General features: G+C 37.9%; 1 protein-coding gene across 3 annotated transcripts in view; it reads right to left on the bottom strand.

Moving 5' to 3' along the window:
- Positions 1–17,246, bottom strand: part of nos1 (nitric oxide synthase 1 (neuronal)) — a 70,769-nt gene extending 53,523 nt beyond the window's left edge. For 2 of the 3 annotated variants that reach the window (XM_024275321.2, XM_024275323.2), the window contains exons 1-5: positions 17,120–17,217; positions 16,547–16,881; positions 13,997–14,761; positions 8,817–8,919; positions 4,240–4,380 (exon numbers count right to left, since the gene is read on the bottom strand). In XM_024275321.2, the coding sequence (XP_024131089.1) occupies positions 4,240–4,380; positions 8,817–8,919; positions 13,997–14,727 (975 nt within the window). In that variant the 5' untranslated portion in view covers positions 14,728–14,761; positions 16,547–16,881; positions 17,120–17,217. Of the gene's footprint in view, positions 1–4,239; positions 4,381–8,816; positions 8,920–13,996; positions 14,762–16,546; positions 16,882–17,119 lie in introns of all 3 variants that reach the window. The other variant, XM_024275322.2, reaches the window with a different exon arrangement.
- Positions 17,247–17,815: the final 569 nt, after the last annotated feature.

Here is a 17,815-nt window from a genome sequence, read left to right as displayed (position 1 = left end):
TCCCTCTTTGTTTATGTTCAGACCACCAGTCAGCTCCCAAAAACAAACCTCACTTCTAAACAACTCCAGCCCAACCAGCGTCTAAAACTCCTACTGTGTTTGACAGAGAAACAGACGAGCTTTCCCTTTGACCTCCATTCACAGCTCATTTCAACACCTGCAGCAACACAAAGAGGCCGCCGGCTGCCTTTCAAGGAACTGCAGAGCAATCGAGCATTTCCTACCAACTCTGCAGGCGAAACAGAAAACCAACTTCCTCTGTGAGAGAAAGAAGAAACACGAGTTTCTCTGCAACGACTTCAATCAACACACACTGGTTCACACCTTCTGTCATAGATTTCCACCCTGCTGCAGAATCAAAAGGACCAGATCTGGAGTTATTCTTTAGCCTTAGATGTATTCATTTGATTCCCCTTAAAAGGGGCCATCCCATGATTTTCTTCAGCCTTTCAGAGTAAACTATATCCATATATATGATCATATATTACCTTTGGAACACTGAAAAACAAATGATTCATGATGTGACGTGTCAGGTACGGTGGCCGTTTTGGGTCAGTTGTTCCGTTCTCAGTTCATTTCGTTTTCAGATCTCAGAGCGAACCGAAGATTGAAAACGAACCCAGACCACCTCCAAAGATGAGTCTGAGAGCAGTTCCTGGTACAGGAAGGTAGTCATCTCCTGCCACAGCTCTGCAGAGAAAGTGGGTGTGTTTTCGTTGTAGTCTGGGGGCGGAGCTTGCAGCACAGATTTTTCCAGCAGGGACGGTTGGCATTGTGCTGACATCAGCACGTTTCCACCAGCTCGTTTTCGTGGGCATGGGAGGGGCTGCTGCACACAACGCAGGTTTTAAGAGAATGAACGAATCAAAATACCACTTTGAGGTTCTTTATAGTGAGGAATGAACAATTTAATACACTTGAAACCTCAAAAAGTAGAATTTTCATAGTATGGCCCATTTAAAGTGTCACAAACCAGTCCAATATTTTTTGGTAAAGTCCTCTAAAGATATGTTTCAGCAAATTAGTGAAAAAAAAAATCATTTTGCCCAGAAAGGAGCATTTTAAACATTGGAAAGGTTCAAACTCGTTTTCCTTGGAGAACTGAAGACGATAAAAAAGCAGAAATGTTTGGTTTATGTTCTTTGACAGTGAATAAAACGGACAAAACATGAGGAAAATGCTTCACATATGAAATAGAAAGTTTCAGGATTTTTACCAGCGTTTCTTACAATTTTAAATCCTGGAGGTCTATTCATCTCTTGCTCTAATACTATGAGACTTCAGACCATCATTGTAGTGGAAATAACCCCCCCCCCCCCTGTCCTGTTGGAAAAAGTCATCCAGACTGTCTGTCACAGTCATGACTAAGTTCTGATGTCTGCTGACAAACTGTTGAACACGTGAGCTCATGTCAGCTTTTGGAGGAAAAAGAGGAGAAATTCAAATTTAACTTTATTTATGAAGCACTTTTCCTGCTGTCAGGGTATGAACCTAAATGCATGGAGGTGGAGCTAAATCTGCTTTAACCCCCAAGAAAGAATTCTGCAGTGATAATATTTACAGTAATGACTTAAAGGGTCTAACTTTATCTGAACAACATTCAAAAACCTAAACAGCGATCAGCTGACTTCATTAAAAGTGTTTGCAAACCTCCATCTAGAATTATTTAATCTGTTGCATTCTGGGTAATTAAATGAAGTAACGAGATGAATCCCTGCCAGCTTATGCTAAAGCCTCCATAATGTCAGAGGGACCAGAGAACAGACTCTCTGCATGCTGGACTATTATTGTTTAATCCGCCCGACGTGCGTTTCACGTGTTGCTAAGTCTGCAGAGTAAATGTTTACGCGAGCTTCTGACATGACGTTCACTCAGAGGGTTGGTATGGAGCTAAACTGGGGCCGATATTACTTGAAACCCAAATAAAACAAATAGAAAAAATATTGGTGTTTGGCCAAAAATAATTTCAAATGTCAGAAACTTTTTGGTATTCTAAAATTAACTTAATTATGTTCAGCTTCAAGTGTTCTTATTTTAGGTTTCAAAACTCAAAATTTCAGTTTCAAAACTTTTGGCCTTGGGGCGAGGCTAAAATTGATTACTTTGGTTAACAAAAAAAAAAATTGAAGATTTCAAAGATTTGGAACAGAAAAAAAAGTTTTGAAATTGAAATTTTGAGTTTTAAGATCTAAATAACAAAAAATTTGAAGCTGAAAATGATGGGGCCAAATTGGAGCCACTAATATTTGAAACAATAAAAATGGAAAAAAAAAAGACTGGGGTTTGGCAAAAAAAAATCTAAAATGTCCAAAATGTTTTGCTATTCTAGAATAAACTTCATTGTTTGCAGCTGTGTTTTTTTGGTTTCAAAACTCAAAATTTCAATTTCAAATCTTTGAATGTTTGGCATCTTTTTCTTTTGCTGACCAATTAAAATACTCAAGTGTATTCCTGCCCCAAGCCAAAAGTTTTGAAATTGAGTTTTTAAACCTAACAAACAGAACATTTGAAGCTGAAAATAATTACATTGATTTAGAATATCAAGAAATTTCAGATATTTTAAATCATTTTTGGCCAAACACCAATATTTTCTTTAATTTTATATTATAATTGGGGGTTTCAAAAACTATTGGCCTCAATTTAGCTCCATAGATGGAGGTTGAGGTCCTGCGCACTAGAGACCTACTTTTTTGTTCTTGTGAATGAGTTTTAAAAGGATGGATATCTGGAAAAAAAAAAAAAAAGCTGTTTATTTTCTAAATCTCAAATTCTTTTCTAAAGATTCATTTCCATCTCAAGAATTCAGACTTTTTGCTGGATGAAAAGCAAGACGATGGAAAAGATAAACGTATTTTATTCCCTTCAGAGTAAAGCTGCTCTTCAGACAGCAGAGACTGAATCCACTTACGCCACTGTTTTATCAACACTACACGCTCCTCAGCCTTCCCACACATGTTTGACGAACTTCAACCACTCCAGCACACCTGCTTCAGTCCTCAGCTCTCCGTGGAGCTCAGCAGACGCCTGATAATAACAGCCATTTGAATCAGGTGTGCTGAAGAAGGCAAACAAGAATAACACGACGAGAACGGAGAACAGATGGAAGCAGAGATCTGTTTGGTAAAGTTCAGTTACTCGTGGTGATCAGAGGAATATTCCCTGTGTTTGCCCACGCCAAAGGTGTGGAGGCGGAGACATTTCTCTGTTCACCAGGGTTTGGGGATACATGAGGAAAAATGTTGATAATTCATTTAAATGTTCTCAAGTCAGAGGAAAAGTCAAAAATTAAAACGGTGACAGAATTTGATTTATTAAAACCTGCAATGAAAGGAGAGAATTTGGGAAAATACTACATCCACAAACATTTATCATAATAAATTAAATAATAAGAAATTAAATAAAAAAACATATACAGTATATATATATTATGGTGTTTTTCAAAAGTAAATACATTTTTTTTTCTACAAGACGCAACTCTCTTAAAGATTAGTTTAAAGTCAAGGCTTGAGTCCCACTTTGTGGGATTAAAGTGTGATTTACAAGTCCAACAATAATGTATTCTTAACATGTTCTTGAGGTATTTTTATTATGATGAACATATTAACACGATTAGGCTAAAAATTGAAATTCTGAGTGTTCAATTTGTTGTGGATCAAACAGTAGTAGAAATTTGTCAAAGATTGTATTTGTGACGTGAATCATATTAGTGTTGGGTTGATAAAATCAATTAATCCATCTAATCTTAATAGATCAATAATCAATCCATAAAAGTACAGATCAATCTACCGCATAACGCTAAAATCCGCGAGCTTGATGCTACCGTATAATAGAATTTCCCATAGGACGGCTAATGCTAACGCTCAGTCGACCTAAACATACATTGCTAACAGATTTATAAACTCACAGATATTATTTTCTAAACTCTTTTAAGGAAATATTTTATAAAGTAACTATTTGTGGTGTAAAACATCGTTTTTTCCCTCATACTTTCTTCTTCTGGAATAAGATGTAATGCTATTGCAGGATCGCCACCTGAATATAAAACTCTGGCCAAACTGAAACGTCCTCCAGGAGAAGCAGAACAATTGTAGACTATTAACAATCTCATTATTTTACATTTTACAGTATGTGAACTGTATCAGATTAATATTAAACTCTTCAACATATATAGGGATTATTAATGGATTTCTAAACAAATGTGTAAACCCTAAATGACATTAAAAGGATCAAAACAATGACCTTGCTAGCGTTGTGATGATGGAGAGCGTCACTGTAGAGGGTCCCGGTCTCCCAGTTCTTGATCTTGATGTAGCGGGGGCATTTGGAGGGGCTGCCGTTCTGCACCGACTTAACGGGCGAAGTTCGGCCCTGAGCTGGAGGCTGGAGGGAGAACACAAACGGGAGTCATTCAAGACAATCTGCCCAAACAGTTTTTGACCGAGGGTCAAAAGAAAAGCTGAAAAGTGGCCCCCACGCTGCTAAGGAATGGATTTGAACACAGATACTGGACAAGATCGAGGACATAAGTGCCCCATAGCTCGTTATCTGGAGGCATCTCTGCGTGTTTGTGGAATCAGAACAATTCTTCCCTCGCTCCAATTCGGTTTTATTTTCCACTCCAGCGCAGCGGCAATCTGCACTTAACAGCAGGTTGATGGTAACCCAGCTGTTGCCCTGTTGAGTTTTTCAATAAGTAGCTTTTAACTGATGAATGACTGCAATTTAACCTCAAATGGCATGTGGAAGTGTTCCCGTGAAAATCATTTTCCAGAGATGGGAGGGGTGAAGGAATCAATGGCACACCTCGGGAAGACTTTTCATCATCTCTCGAGGCATTGTTAATTACACAGCAGCGCGGCCTCTCAACAATAAGAGCCACAATCATCGAGCTGGTAGGGGGGGGTGCAAACCAGCCGGTTTTTGTCATTTCAGCCCGAAAAGAAACTGAATCGGAGACTTTTCCACTTCATATCAAACCAGATTTAAGTCCCCAAAAACGGCCTCTGCAAGCATGGATACCACTTATTTCCTAAAAACTTCAGTTTTGTTGCCGTTTCTTGAGAATGAATCCAGAAAAACAGTCAGTGTTTGTCAAAAAGTAGTCTGAAAAGTTTAACAAGAAGTTGGAGATTGATCAGAGATGATGAGATGGTTAGGGTTTGTATGTGGTTGACCTTTTGTTAAATGTGGGCAGTTTAATGCGGCGGCATCTTGACTAAATCCTGAGGGGAATTAGTGATAAAATGTGGAACTAATCATAATTTAATCCTTGGTTTTCTGACTGCTGATAAAATATAAGATGCATTAAAAGGAAAAGTAACAGAATTCACAAAATTCGGGTTATATTTTGCCTCTAAATGTCTATTTTTCTGACACACAGAACAGTAGTTTCTATTTTTTTCTGTTTTTATTAACTGGGTAACGTGTGCATTTGTGAGTGGAAAATAAAAAGTGCATAAATTATGAAAAAACAGACGAGAAAAATGAATCAGATGGACGAATGAATCACAGACAGGAAGCTCGTCCCCCACATTCCCAAACAAAATGCTAAATCGTTTCACATTTACTCAATTTAAAATATACTCATTTTCCGTTTGTTTGCTCTCTGCTATGCAACATTGTCTGGGATAATAAGAGGGAAGCTCAAGTTAATGCAAACGGATCAGAGCAGAAGCATTCAGACGTTTCCTGGAAGCCTGAATCCGTCTTAAATGCGTTTTTGATTTTAATATTCTGGGGCACCTCAAGGCTTTACCTTAGGGCCCCTGTTTTTATAATCATCAATTATTACTCCACAAAGCTTTAAGTCAGAAAAAAGTTTTAGATGTATGACTTCTTTTCATTTCATATTTTCCTTCAGCTCCAAAATGTATATCACCATCGACTTTACAGGAGGGCTGTCAAACTCAATTACACAAGGGGTCAAAATCCAAAACACTCTTTAGGTTGCGGGTCGAACAGGATAAACATTTATTGAACAAACAAAGAACACATTTTTAAAACTTTAAAACATTTAACTTTTTACTAAAACCTTGAGTAAAAACATTCAGGAGTATTATTCCCAAATAAATCAACTTAAACCTTAAATAACTTTCAATATTTTACTCTCCATAAAAATATATTTTGTCAAAATGATAAAAGTTAGTAATAGCCCAATATTATCTTGTGCTTATCCCTAATAATAAAATGATCTGGAGGGCCGGATCCGGCCCCCGGGCCTCGACTTTGACACGTGCTTTACATCACATTTTTCCTATAAAACACTGCCCCTATAGGGAGAGGCCGGAATTGCACCTACCTACTGAATTTGAATTTAATGCCAATTTTGTGTTCGTTTAGGGCAGGGCTCTGCAACTTTAAAGTCTTTCTCCGATAAAAATCTTATTTTTTGAGTTTTTAACATGTCTGTGTGGCATTTTTCTAATGAAAAAGAACAAATGTTACGAGAAATTATTTTATTTTTGCATTCCCGGGGATTTCCCTCCTTTTAAATCGCTGTCAAACTGTCACAGACAGACTGTTTGAATTAATGATCCTTCTTTACGTTACAACAGCGGAGCTGCTCAGCCCAGTTCCAAAAGCCCCGCCCCCTTGGAGGAGATTTTGGAAACAGAGGCTCTAGATCAAGATGAAAAATGGCTTTTTAAGACATTTAGATTGGTTAAAAACTTCATAATCATAATTAAAACACTACTGGGAACATTTTTTTTAATAAAAAAAAATTTGTCATGGGGGACTTAAACACTAAAAGAGCCCTTTGGTCTATTTTCTTACAGACCAAAACCCAACGAGAGCCACAAAGTCTCACTTAATAATGTAAAAAAACGCACAATATGTATGCTTTTTTGGCAGTTAAACGTTTTTTTATAAATGCAGCTTTTAAATATGTCAATAACTGAATGAAAACAGTGTCTATATGTATTTATATAGAACAGTTGTAACTTCTTTTACTTTTGAAAGCAGCACACACTAGTTCCTTTCAAAATAAAACCCACCCTGTGTCAATAAAGGTCTTTCTGCTGCTGCAGCAGCAGCTTTAGTTGAATTAAAAATGCATTTTAAACTTCATTTGTTCAAAACATTAACCATTTTAGTGTCATTTACTGAAATAAAAAACTTTGACTTGACAAACTATAAATTAAAAACACAAATCTAAAGAACATATCTACAGAATTTCTGACAGCAAATTAAACTTTTTTTGATTAGATGTTTGACGTGTTAAAAATCTAAGCAAAAAATGACAAAACTTAAAGAAATAATCTATTATTTATTCAAATGTTATATTTTTTTTATTAAATCTAAAGAGCCACAATAAAGGGATGAAGATCCCTGGTTAATATGTCATAAAAAGTGAGAATAATTTTTAAGAATGCTTGGCCTAAGATTTGATTTTGAAATCAAAATTTTAGGAAAATCGAAAAAAAAATTTGGTACATTTTAGACTTTTAATGACCAATTTTTGTGCTACATTTGACAGAAAAACATCAATGTCAAAAGTAAAATACTGTGGGGACAAAAGATTATTATTTCTGTAAGAAAATGATCAAATAATTGAATTATGTTTAAAAAAAAATGTCACTAAAACACCTGATCGATAATCGTTCTCTTTAGGCTTTAATTTAGCTTTAACCCTTTAACACTGGAGCTCCAGTGTTTATGCTCTTTAATTTACTGCAACTTTATAATTGTCAACACAATCATTCTAGTAGATTTTGAATGAGAAAAGCGGCTCACGCCGCTTTTCTCATTCAAAATCTACTAGAATGATTATGTTAAGGGTTGAAAAGTTACCGTACATTAAAGCTTTTGTGTTAAAGGGTTAATGAGTCACCCAAAACTCTGTCCTTCTGTCCCCCATGTTCCAGGTGTGGGTTCATGGACTGTTTCAGTGAAGCTGCTGGGAATCCGTAGGATTTGTGTTATCACTCCATCCAGTCCGGTCCCATTTACGGCAGCTGAGCCATGGCGGAAGTGAAAGGAAAATGGAAACCATGTAGAGATTACAACATTTATTCCCATCAAAAACTCTTAGAGCCGGATTTAAAGACGGCTTGCTGCTGGAGCGGTCTAATTCCTGAATGATGGGATCAAAAAGCAGCACAGATTTATGTGTCTGTGTGTAATTAGTGACTTATATTACAAAATCTTTTAGATTCCACCAGAAACACCAATTTTCCATGTTGTATTTTGACAAACATTTTAAGTTTGAAAGATTTCAGTGCCTTGGTCCAGTCTAGTATTTAGCACTACTATAAACGCCAAACGTATCATATTTGATACATGAGTTTGTCAGCCCTCCACAGGAGTAGCAAAATATTTTTTTTTTCCTGAAAACCTGATGTATACAATCAGATACATGCAGTGCACAGATAATCCAACAGGGGGCAGTAATTCACCCATTAGACGGCCTTCAGGTCACACTACAAGGCTCCCATGTTTCAGGAGTACGACTTGCTGTTTTTGAAGGAGAATTTTGCTAAATTTGAAAAGTTTTTGGTAAGAAAAACAAAATCTGTACTCAAAAGTAAAAAGGAACAGTTATTGGGTTCATGCAATGTAAAAAAAAAAATTAAATTTCTTAGAATATGTTTTAGTAAAATCATGTTGAAAATTGCGTATCAAATTTGATACAGCAGGGATTTAAGGTCATGTCCAGCCTGTAATAGTCTATCGTTTAGTGTTTCATCGTTTTACGTCATATTTCACTTATTTCTACAGCACTTTGGTTGCTTTTTGCTCTTACATATGCTTTAACCAAAGCTGACTGATGTTAGCGTTCACATGTGAGGCTGAGTTTGTGTTTTCTTTGTCTTTACCTTATCATTGTCCGCTTTGTTGGGCACGGCTGGTATGTTTTCCAGCTGTCTGTCATTGTCTAGTGCCAGCTGGGGGGCCGAACCGTTGCCAACGCTGGGGTCCCTAGAAGAGATAAATGAAATTCTGTCAGGTGAAACCATTTCATTACCTCAAACTCCAGCAAGACCACGAGAGAGCAACACGACGAGAGTACGACAGCAGCAACATGTCTTTAAAAACCCACTCAGATTATCTTGTGGTCTATTTTTAAAGTGTTCCCAGTGGTCTTTTAATCATGATTATGCCGTTTTTAGCAAAAATAAAATTTTTCTAGGACAATTTCTGTAGAGCGGCATTAGAAATTCAACTCTGACTGATGGTGAAGACTAATCCCACCCCTCTTCCCATTTCCCACCATCTTACAGCTCCTCACAACCCCAACACAACATTACTGGTGCAACAGAAATGGCGAGCAATATTGGAGTTCTCCAGCTGTGCAATTTTAAGCCAGAGTTCAGCTCAGACAAGAGAAAGAAAGACGTTTACAAATGGATATATCAGAATGGAGAGAAGCAGGAAGATTGTGGCCCCGCCCACATCTCATATTCGACCTTTTTCGTACTGTCTTTTCGATTCACAGGCGTTTGAATACAATTAATAATCAGAAAATACTTTTTAAGCTTCACTTTCTTTATACATGTCTTCTATAATATGAAAAAAATCCCCAAAACATGTTAAAAAAAAATAAAGAAATTAGTTTAAATTCCTAAAAATGCTGTTGAATCTAAAGACCCTTCTTAGAGCTTCTGCACACTCGCTCAAGCATTTTTTAACTTCAAAAGAAAAAACGAGATAAAAAAAAGTAAAAGAAAAAAAAAATTACTTCAAAAGAAAAACTAAAAGACAAAAGAAAAAGAAAGAAAAGTAAAAGAAAAAAGAGAAAAGCATTTTTCTATGTCAAAAGATAAAAAAAGAAAAAAAGAAAAAAAGAATAATTAAGCAAAAGAAAAAATAAGATAAGAAAATTATTTTTCTACTTCAAAAAAGACGACAAAAGATAAAATTAATTAAATTATAATTAAAAATATAAAAGTAAAACCAAAAAAGAGAAAAAAAGCATTTTTCTACTTCAAAAGAAAAAATAAAAGAAAAAAAAGAGAAAAAGAAAAAAACAAAATTTTTCTACTTCAGACCAAAGAAAGTGATCCATTTTTTTTGTTTTTTTTTTACTTGCAGGGTCAATAAACTCCCACCTGCAAACAGACCGAACGCTCCCAGATCAAGTTGTAAACTGATCTCATTCTGACGCTTTTCAAAAGCTGACCTGACGTCTGAACCGAGATCAGATTCACAGCTGAACACATGATGGATCCGGATTATACGGTTCAAACTGTTGCCATTCAGCCCATGAGGATGAAAAGCACACGATATGAAAAGTGAGACATCTCACTCCGAGCTGCGATTATATTATCCCCACAGACTGAATGAGGTGGGGGAGGTGTGTGTGTGAACCAAATACAGCAAACTCATCTCAAAGTCTGCATGGCTCCAACCGAAACCGCCCACACACACACGTTTCGCCCGCTTTTCACACACACTCCCACGAGCACGTGTCCCTGCTAACTGTAAATCCTCACGAGCGTTTTATCTCGTTATGGCTGCAATTTGCTGGAGCATATTCCTCCCCAACAGTTTGGAGGTGGAGCCTAAACATGGACAAACGATGGGAGAAGTCGCACGTCTCGCTTGGCATCGGAGGTTCAAACTGATGAAGCAAAACTGTTTTTTCTCCCAAAACAAACTAAAGTCAATCTCAATTATTTCAATACATTCATAATATATGGAGCAAGTACTTTGCAGAGGCAGAAAATAAAATATTTTAAAGAATTCATCGATAAAAGATTTTTCTTTCTTTACACTGTAAACCTTGGATCAATAAATAAAAAGTTCTCCGATTTACTACATTGAAGTGTTTTAATTTTAATCAAATTAAAAATTTGGGTTGAAAATTTACTCAACTCAAATGTATTTTGACAAAAACTAATATTTTTAAATGTAAGAAATTAAAGAACTTTTGTGAATTGATTCACTGCTTCACTTTTAACAGTGAGCACATGAATGCCAAAATGCAAAAAAAATAAATACACATTTAAAGACTAAAACATTCAACAACTTCGTTTAAATTTTGCTGGCTACCTTTTTTCTTATGTCTTAGTTTGTTAGACAGAATAGGAAAATATTTTCCATAAAACTTATTTTGACAGGTGACCTTTGACCCTACACCATCCATCAAACTAATTTGACGATTTTCAAAAGCTAACCTGACGCTTTTGATTTTATATTAAATGTATACAAAGCCATCTGTCACCTGTCAAATTAGTTTGATAGATGGTGTAGGGTCAAAGGTCACCTGTCAAAATGAGTTTGATGGAAAGTATATTCCTACTCTCTCTTTGGTTTTCAAGCACTTTGAGCTCTTTAAAACTTAAATTTGCTTTTTTATAAATAAAGCTTGATTTGATTTTAGCTCCCGAAGGGGGAAAAAAAAGGTTTTAAAGCCAAAAATAAAGAGATTTTATTATTTAGATCTCTTGAGCTAAAAAAAAAAGCTGGAAAAAAAAAGCGTAAAAACCTTGGTTTATAGGAGGCAAAAATCTCATATTTGAAAATTTTTTTAAGTAATATCACCTTCAAAAATAATTTTAAAAACAGTTTTATCAAGTTAAAAACAAAAAACCCACCCTAAAGTTTAAAATTTTACATTTAAAACACAGACACGCAAATGCTTTTTCTCTTCAAATTAATTTGTCAAAATACTTTATTTTCTGGAGTAATAGTCGCAAGAGCAAAAAATGTCTAATCAAGAAAAAGAAAATGATATGCAAGTCGCACTTTTGTAGAAAATTTGGATGTTTCAGAACAAATCTGCCAAGCCTAGCTTAGCTAAAAAAAATAAATACAATAAACCTAATCTTTTGATCAGTATAATAAAAATATCAACGTTTAAGATGACAACAATCCATGTTTGTTTTGGACGACACTTCTTTTGGCACCACCAGTGGAAAATACTTATATTCAGACGCAGCGCCCTCTAGTGGTTATTAGAGGAAACGACCAAAAAAGGATAACCGGTGTTTACTAGGAAAATAATAAATATTTGAGCTGATTTATGTAAAAAAGAAAGCACAAATAAATCGCTCTGAGTACAAGTCCCACCCCTGGCTAACCTATGAAAAAAAAACTCCAACTTATACTCTAGAAATTACGGTAGATTAAATTAAAATGACACCAATTACAAACTAAAGCAACATTTCTCGATTTGTGGTACCCACAAGTATCAGTTTTCATGTTTTCTCCTAAAAAGCAACATATTTTTTAATGAAACACACTAGGATGTGCATGTTTACATCAAGTATGACGTCTTGATCTTTGCAGACAGCAGCCTGGATTGGATTTCTATTTGTTGTGGGAGTGAAATGTCAGACGAGAAAAGGGTTTTAAATAAAGCTTAGGGTAGAATATGGAAAAAGCCTCCAAAAACCAACAAAAAACATGCAAATATTCAAAGTGCAGCATTTGTGAGTCACAGAAAAACATCTTTTTGTTGCATCTCTGCAAGGATCGTACACTTATAAACTAGACATATGGCATTACCTGCAATAATGCTAGTGTGAATGCTGTAAGGTGAATGTGGCTGCAGAAGATGCTAAAGCTGATAGTGGAAATGCTGAAACTGACGGCTAGCTAAAAATGCTAAAGCCCAAAGCTTGCTAAAATACTAGCTAAATGCCCAACTAGCCAAAAAAAAAAACAAAAAAAAAACTGGAAAAAATATCTAATTGTGCCAAAACAACTATCATATTGTCAAAATTTTAGCTAGACTCTAAATTAGCCTAAAACACTGGAAGATATCTTAATAAGCTATAACAGCTAGCATAATGCTAAAATATTGGCTAAACTCAAAATTGGCCTAAAAAAAAAACCTGGAAAAAAAAATCTTAATTAGCTTTAACAGCTAGCATAATGCTAAAATGAAATGCTAAATGAATGCTAAACATCAACTCATGCTCTTATAAATGCAAAATTGTAGGATATTTCCTAAAAAAACATGGGAAAAATGTCCTAATTTTGCCAACAGCCATAACAGCTACCAAAATGCTAAAATAATAGTTAAACTCCAAAATATCCTAAAAAAAAAAAAAAACATTGGGGAAAAACTTCCTAATTTTGCCAAAACAGCTAGCATAATGCTAAAATATTAGCTAAGCTCCAAAATATCATAAAAAAACATGGGAAAAAATACCTAACTATGCAAAAACAGCTAGCATATTGCCAACTTAAAAGCTACACCCTAAAAAACCTAGTAGATGCTGAAAACTTTAAAATTTGAATGATGTATTTAGCTGAAAATATGCAGAAGTTCACAAGTTTCAAAATGCACAACATTTTTAGAACGATTTGACCAATTTTTCATTCATTTCTTATGGTGCATATTTTGCTCAATATTTCAAAAACCATAAAGTTTATGAATACCATAAGTACAAGCAGTAATGTCCTGAACGAGCTGAACGTTTTTACACTAAGAATGCTTAAATTGTTAAAAGCTTGATTGAGTTTTTTATGTGCCAAAAAATGTACAGAAAGGCGCAGGAGAATCACTACAGCGTGAATAGACTCAGACCGCTACACCTAAAAGCAAACTGGACGCTCCACGGCCGATGAAAGGACACATTCAGTTTTTGTAATGACTGACTGACACAGGGGCCAGCTTCCAGCGTGACTAAAGCACGCCGATATTTGAAAGGAGTCACAATCGGAGGAAAAAAAAACACAGCCTCATGCAAATGAAAACATTCTTTGACATCTCCGGTCTTAACAAGCAGCTGCAACAGTGCCGAGCTTCATAATGAGCGTGAAAACCTGTCAGACTGTTATCAGACATTTAGCTCAATCGTCATTGCTGCTTCAGTAATTAGGGAAAAGCAGTCGACAAATAGCGTTTTGGCTTTTACAAACCGCTGCATAATGAGTCAGGAATGACAGCTGGAGTGTAAGGCCTGTTGCTCAGCAGATGTGTCAGGTTGTTCTGCCGGGCAGCAGAGGGAATAATGAGGCTTGGGGGTCACAGGGTCAATAAACTCTCTTCGGAGGGCCCTGCTTATTTAATTTTGTGTGGAAATACAGATAAATGTGGAGTTACCATGCAACTTGGATCTCTGCATCCTTTCTGGTAGCTTTCCTCTGTCCCTCTCCGCTCAGCTCCTTTTTGCTGTTTTTGATCAGCCGAAGCACCGGCTCAATCTCCTTGAGGAGGTCGTTGTTCTCCTCCATGCCGTTGCACAGGACGCCGCCACGCCCCCCATCCTTGGTCAGCAGGGGGTCCTGGCCTGGCACGACTCCCTTCTGCAGGAGGGTGATGGAGGGCGAGGACAGGTTCTCGATGGCTCGCAGCTGGGACTCTTTGTTGGGCTGCTGCCCTGGGCTGTAGGCGCTCAGCGGGGACCACTGATCGTAGGACTTTGAGGGCGGGACGGCGGGCCGCGTGATCCTGACCGTGCGCTGGCGCCCGTCTCCAGACAGGGTGGTCTCCAGGTGGGTGGTGAAGCCCTCCGGCCCGCGCAGGATTAGCACTGCGTGGCTCTCCGGCGACACGTTCTTCAGCGTCTCCAGAGCCCGCTCGTAGGAGAGGTCCACCAGGGGCTTGTTGTTGACAGCCAGCACGATGTCGCCCACCTGCACCAGGCCGCACTCCTCCGCAGCTCCGCCGCGAATCAGGTCAGACACGATGACGGGTGGTTTGGACACCCTCTGCTTCACCAGGAAGCCCAAACCTCCAACCTTCCTCTTGAAAAGGCGCACTGAGATGATGTTCGGCTGCAGCTGGCAGACGGTGGGCTCCGACTCCTGCATCGTGCCTGTCTGGGATTGCATGTGCTTGGGTGATAGTCGGTCCTCAGGGACGCTTCTAAAGACACACAAAAAGAGAAGCAGGTCGTCAGATGTTGATTTATCATCACTCAAAACTGTGTACGAGTCATTCTGAGAGTTTTGGGAGGTTATGTTACTGAACATCATGTTCTGTGGAGCTGCAGATGATAAATGTTGTTGTCTGAGCACATTTGCCTCGATTTTTTACGCCAAGTGCTCCCCAGTGACTTTATGTTGTGTCTAACAGGTAGGCATCCTAAAAAAGGGGGTTTTCACACCATATTTTAATAGCAAAACAACTGTAAAAGCTGATTTAGTCATTAACATTTAGCAAAATTAGCCAAATTGATAAGAACAGGAGCTAATTTCAGCTAATAATTTGAAAAAAGCTTTATTTAAAGGACAGTTTTATGACAAATTCCATAACTTGATTTACAAACTGTAAAATGATACCTCCAGTTAACCATTTTTAAAGCTTTTTCACAATTGAAAAAAAGATTATTTAAAAAAATGTCTAATTTTTTATGTGACGTAGGTTTGACGAGTTGAAGTTCACAACAGCCAAGTTAGTGCTTTAAAATCATTACATCTGGCCGCGTGGGTGGCGCCGCGTGTCAGAGGCGCCCGCTCTGCAGGCGCGCGCGGCAGGAATAATTCAGCACCAAGGTCAGCGCTCAGGATGCAGCACAGCACGCACGTGCGTGTGTGTGTGTGTGCGCGCCACATACAGAAGAAATCATTTTCTTCCCCCAAGTTGAAGTTTATTTTCATGTTTTTGAATCTGCCTTTACAAACGTTGGTAGAGGCGCACGCGCTGACACGTCGTGCACGAGGGAAATTAAACATTTAAAGGGGGCAGCTCTCCAGTTCACAGCTTCAGGGGGAGGAAGAAGCAGTCATTCGGAAAAAAAAGAAAAACTTCTCCTGGCGGCCCCTTAGAACCCGCCAATCCTCCGGGAGACGCAGAACCGGATGCGTAAAAATGACGGAGACGCGCGTGAAAAGGAAGATCTGCGTGTTTTCACTGAATAAGAGAAGAGTCTATGAATATTTTAAATTAGCAGCACCGAAAGGCTTTAATAAAGGTTCAGGACAATATGTGGTTGCATAAATCAAGCAACATGTGCACGCGGTCTGAAACATTATATAATCAATTCTAGACATGGATTCCAATTAAGAACACATTATTTATGAACAGAGATCACCATAAAGTTAAAGAAATGAACAGATTGTGTCCGTTACTGCCAGAAATATCTGATTTTCTGTCCAACTAATTGTAATCCGTTTGTTGCGCACATGTTGCACAACCTCACCACCAAAACCAGGCATTTATCTACCAGTAATTCCCACATTTTGGTCACTTTTATTAACAATTTCCGATTTTTTCCCCCGTCTGCAACCAGAAATAATTGTTCAGGCGACCCAAATAGGTGAAAACTCTTAATCAAATCAATGTTTTTGCGTTTATCAAGGCAAAAAAGATGACTGATGCGTTAAAAATAAAATACTAAAGAGATGTTTTTACCTAATAAGTTTGTTTTAAAGCAAAAATGCGTTTTCACTAAATCAACACAAAGAAAAAAATCCCTACAAGATCGCACAAAATGCTCCTTCAAAAAGGTTTCTTTCTTTCAAGAATACATTTTTACTGAAATTCAAGACATAAAGGCAAATCAAAACAAGCTAAAACTGTCTTTATTTGTATTTTGAATAGTTTTCTTGAAAAGCATCTTTTGCATCCTCCTCCACAGTCCTCATCCGGCGGAATGCGCAGCTTCCCCTCCAGAAACAAGCTCGCGGGAATCCAAAAAGCAGCACTTACCCCTGAGAACAAAAGGTCGCTTTCTCAACAACCTGCAGCCAAGTTAGGGCAAAACTCCTGCGCGTCTGCCTCTAATGCGCTCTCAGCAAGAAAAGCGTCTCCAAGTCGCAGCGGCGCGCTCTGCCTCTCTAGAGACGAGGCATGCGTGTGGCTCTGAGCGCGCAAGGGCGCTTTATAACCACTCCGTGATGGGGAGACGCCAGGACTGGGAGGGAGGCGTGCGCGCCGTTTAAATGAACTGCGGATGGATCCATTGGCTCTCGTCATCTCTCGGCACGCAGCGGCTGCCTCTCCTCGCATTCCTCACTGCCAGGCAGCAGAGTTTTCAGAAGGCCCTTCGAGGAAGAAGGAAAGACGGAAAGGAGTGGCAGCTTTCAGCGCAGAAAAAAAAAAATCATTTTCCCGAAAGAAACGAAGACAATGCATTCCTCGATGGGCTCGGACGCTCAACCCGCTCCGTGTACATTGAATGTGATGATTATAATAGACGGAAATGTTTCTACAAGCAGCTCACATCACTTAAAAACACATTTATTGTGTTTCTGGACTTAAACACACAAATCAGTTGGGTACCTTTTAACAAAATCCAATATTGAAAGTTCCACACAAAGCTTGAATCACCAACAGAAGACTCCAAGTGACTAAAAACCTGAGAGACAATTAACCAAATGAAGACAGCTGCACCTAATCAGAAGAAGAGCAGCCTGCAAGGACCAACACACAAAACACCCAAAAATGTGACAAATATTTGTGATATTTATGGAAAAGTAAAGTATGGAAGTTCTGAGTAGTTTAGAAGTTAGGAGGCAAGAAGGGAACAAATATAATCTGCATATATCGCAACAGGAAACCATCTTGGAGCGGATTACTTGGAGGAAACCTAAACAATTGACCTGATCAGTGAATGTTTCACCATTAAGCAACACCTGGATATTTGGTTCAAGTCAATTTTATTTATATATCCCAGTATCACAAAAAAATGACCTCATTGGGATTCACGCCGGTAAATGTACAGAAGCAGAAGGTCAGTTATAAAATATAGCTAATGGCTAAACTAAACTCACTAAACAAACTGGTTATATCTGGCCTTAGACCCTCTTTCTCGGTAAGGAAAAACTCCTAAAAAAAAACAGATTCACGGGGAAAAAAAAGAGAGAAAATCTTGGGGATTTCCACATGAATGAGAGATCCTCTACCGGGCAGACAGTCAATTCACCAGGACTATTAAGGATGAATTATCTTCTCTAACTCTACAGCTACATATCTGAA

The sequence above is a fragment of the Oryzias melastigma genome, linkage group LG9, assembly GCF_002922805.2.
Source record: "Oryzias melastigma strain HK-1 linkage group LG9, ASM292280v2, whole genome shotgun sequence".
NCBI lineage: Eukaryota > Metazoa > Chordata > Actinopteri > Beloniformes > Adrianichthyidae > Oryzias > Oryzias melastigma.
This window is presented reverse-complemented; position numbering and strand designations above follow the sequence as displayed.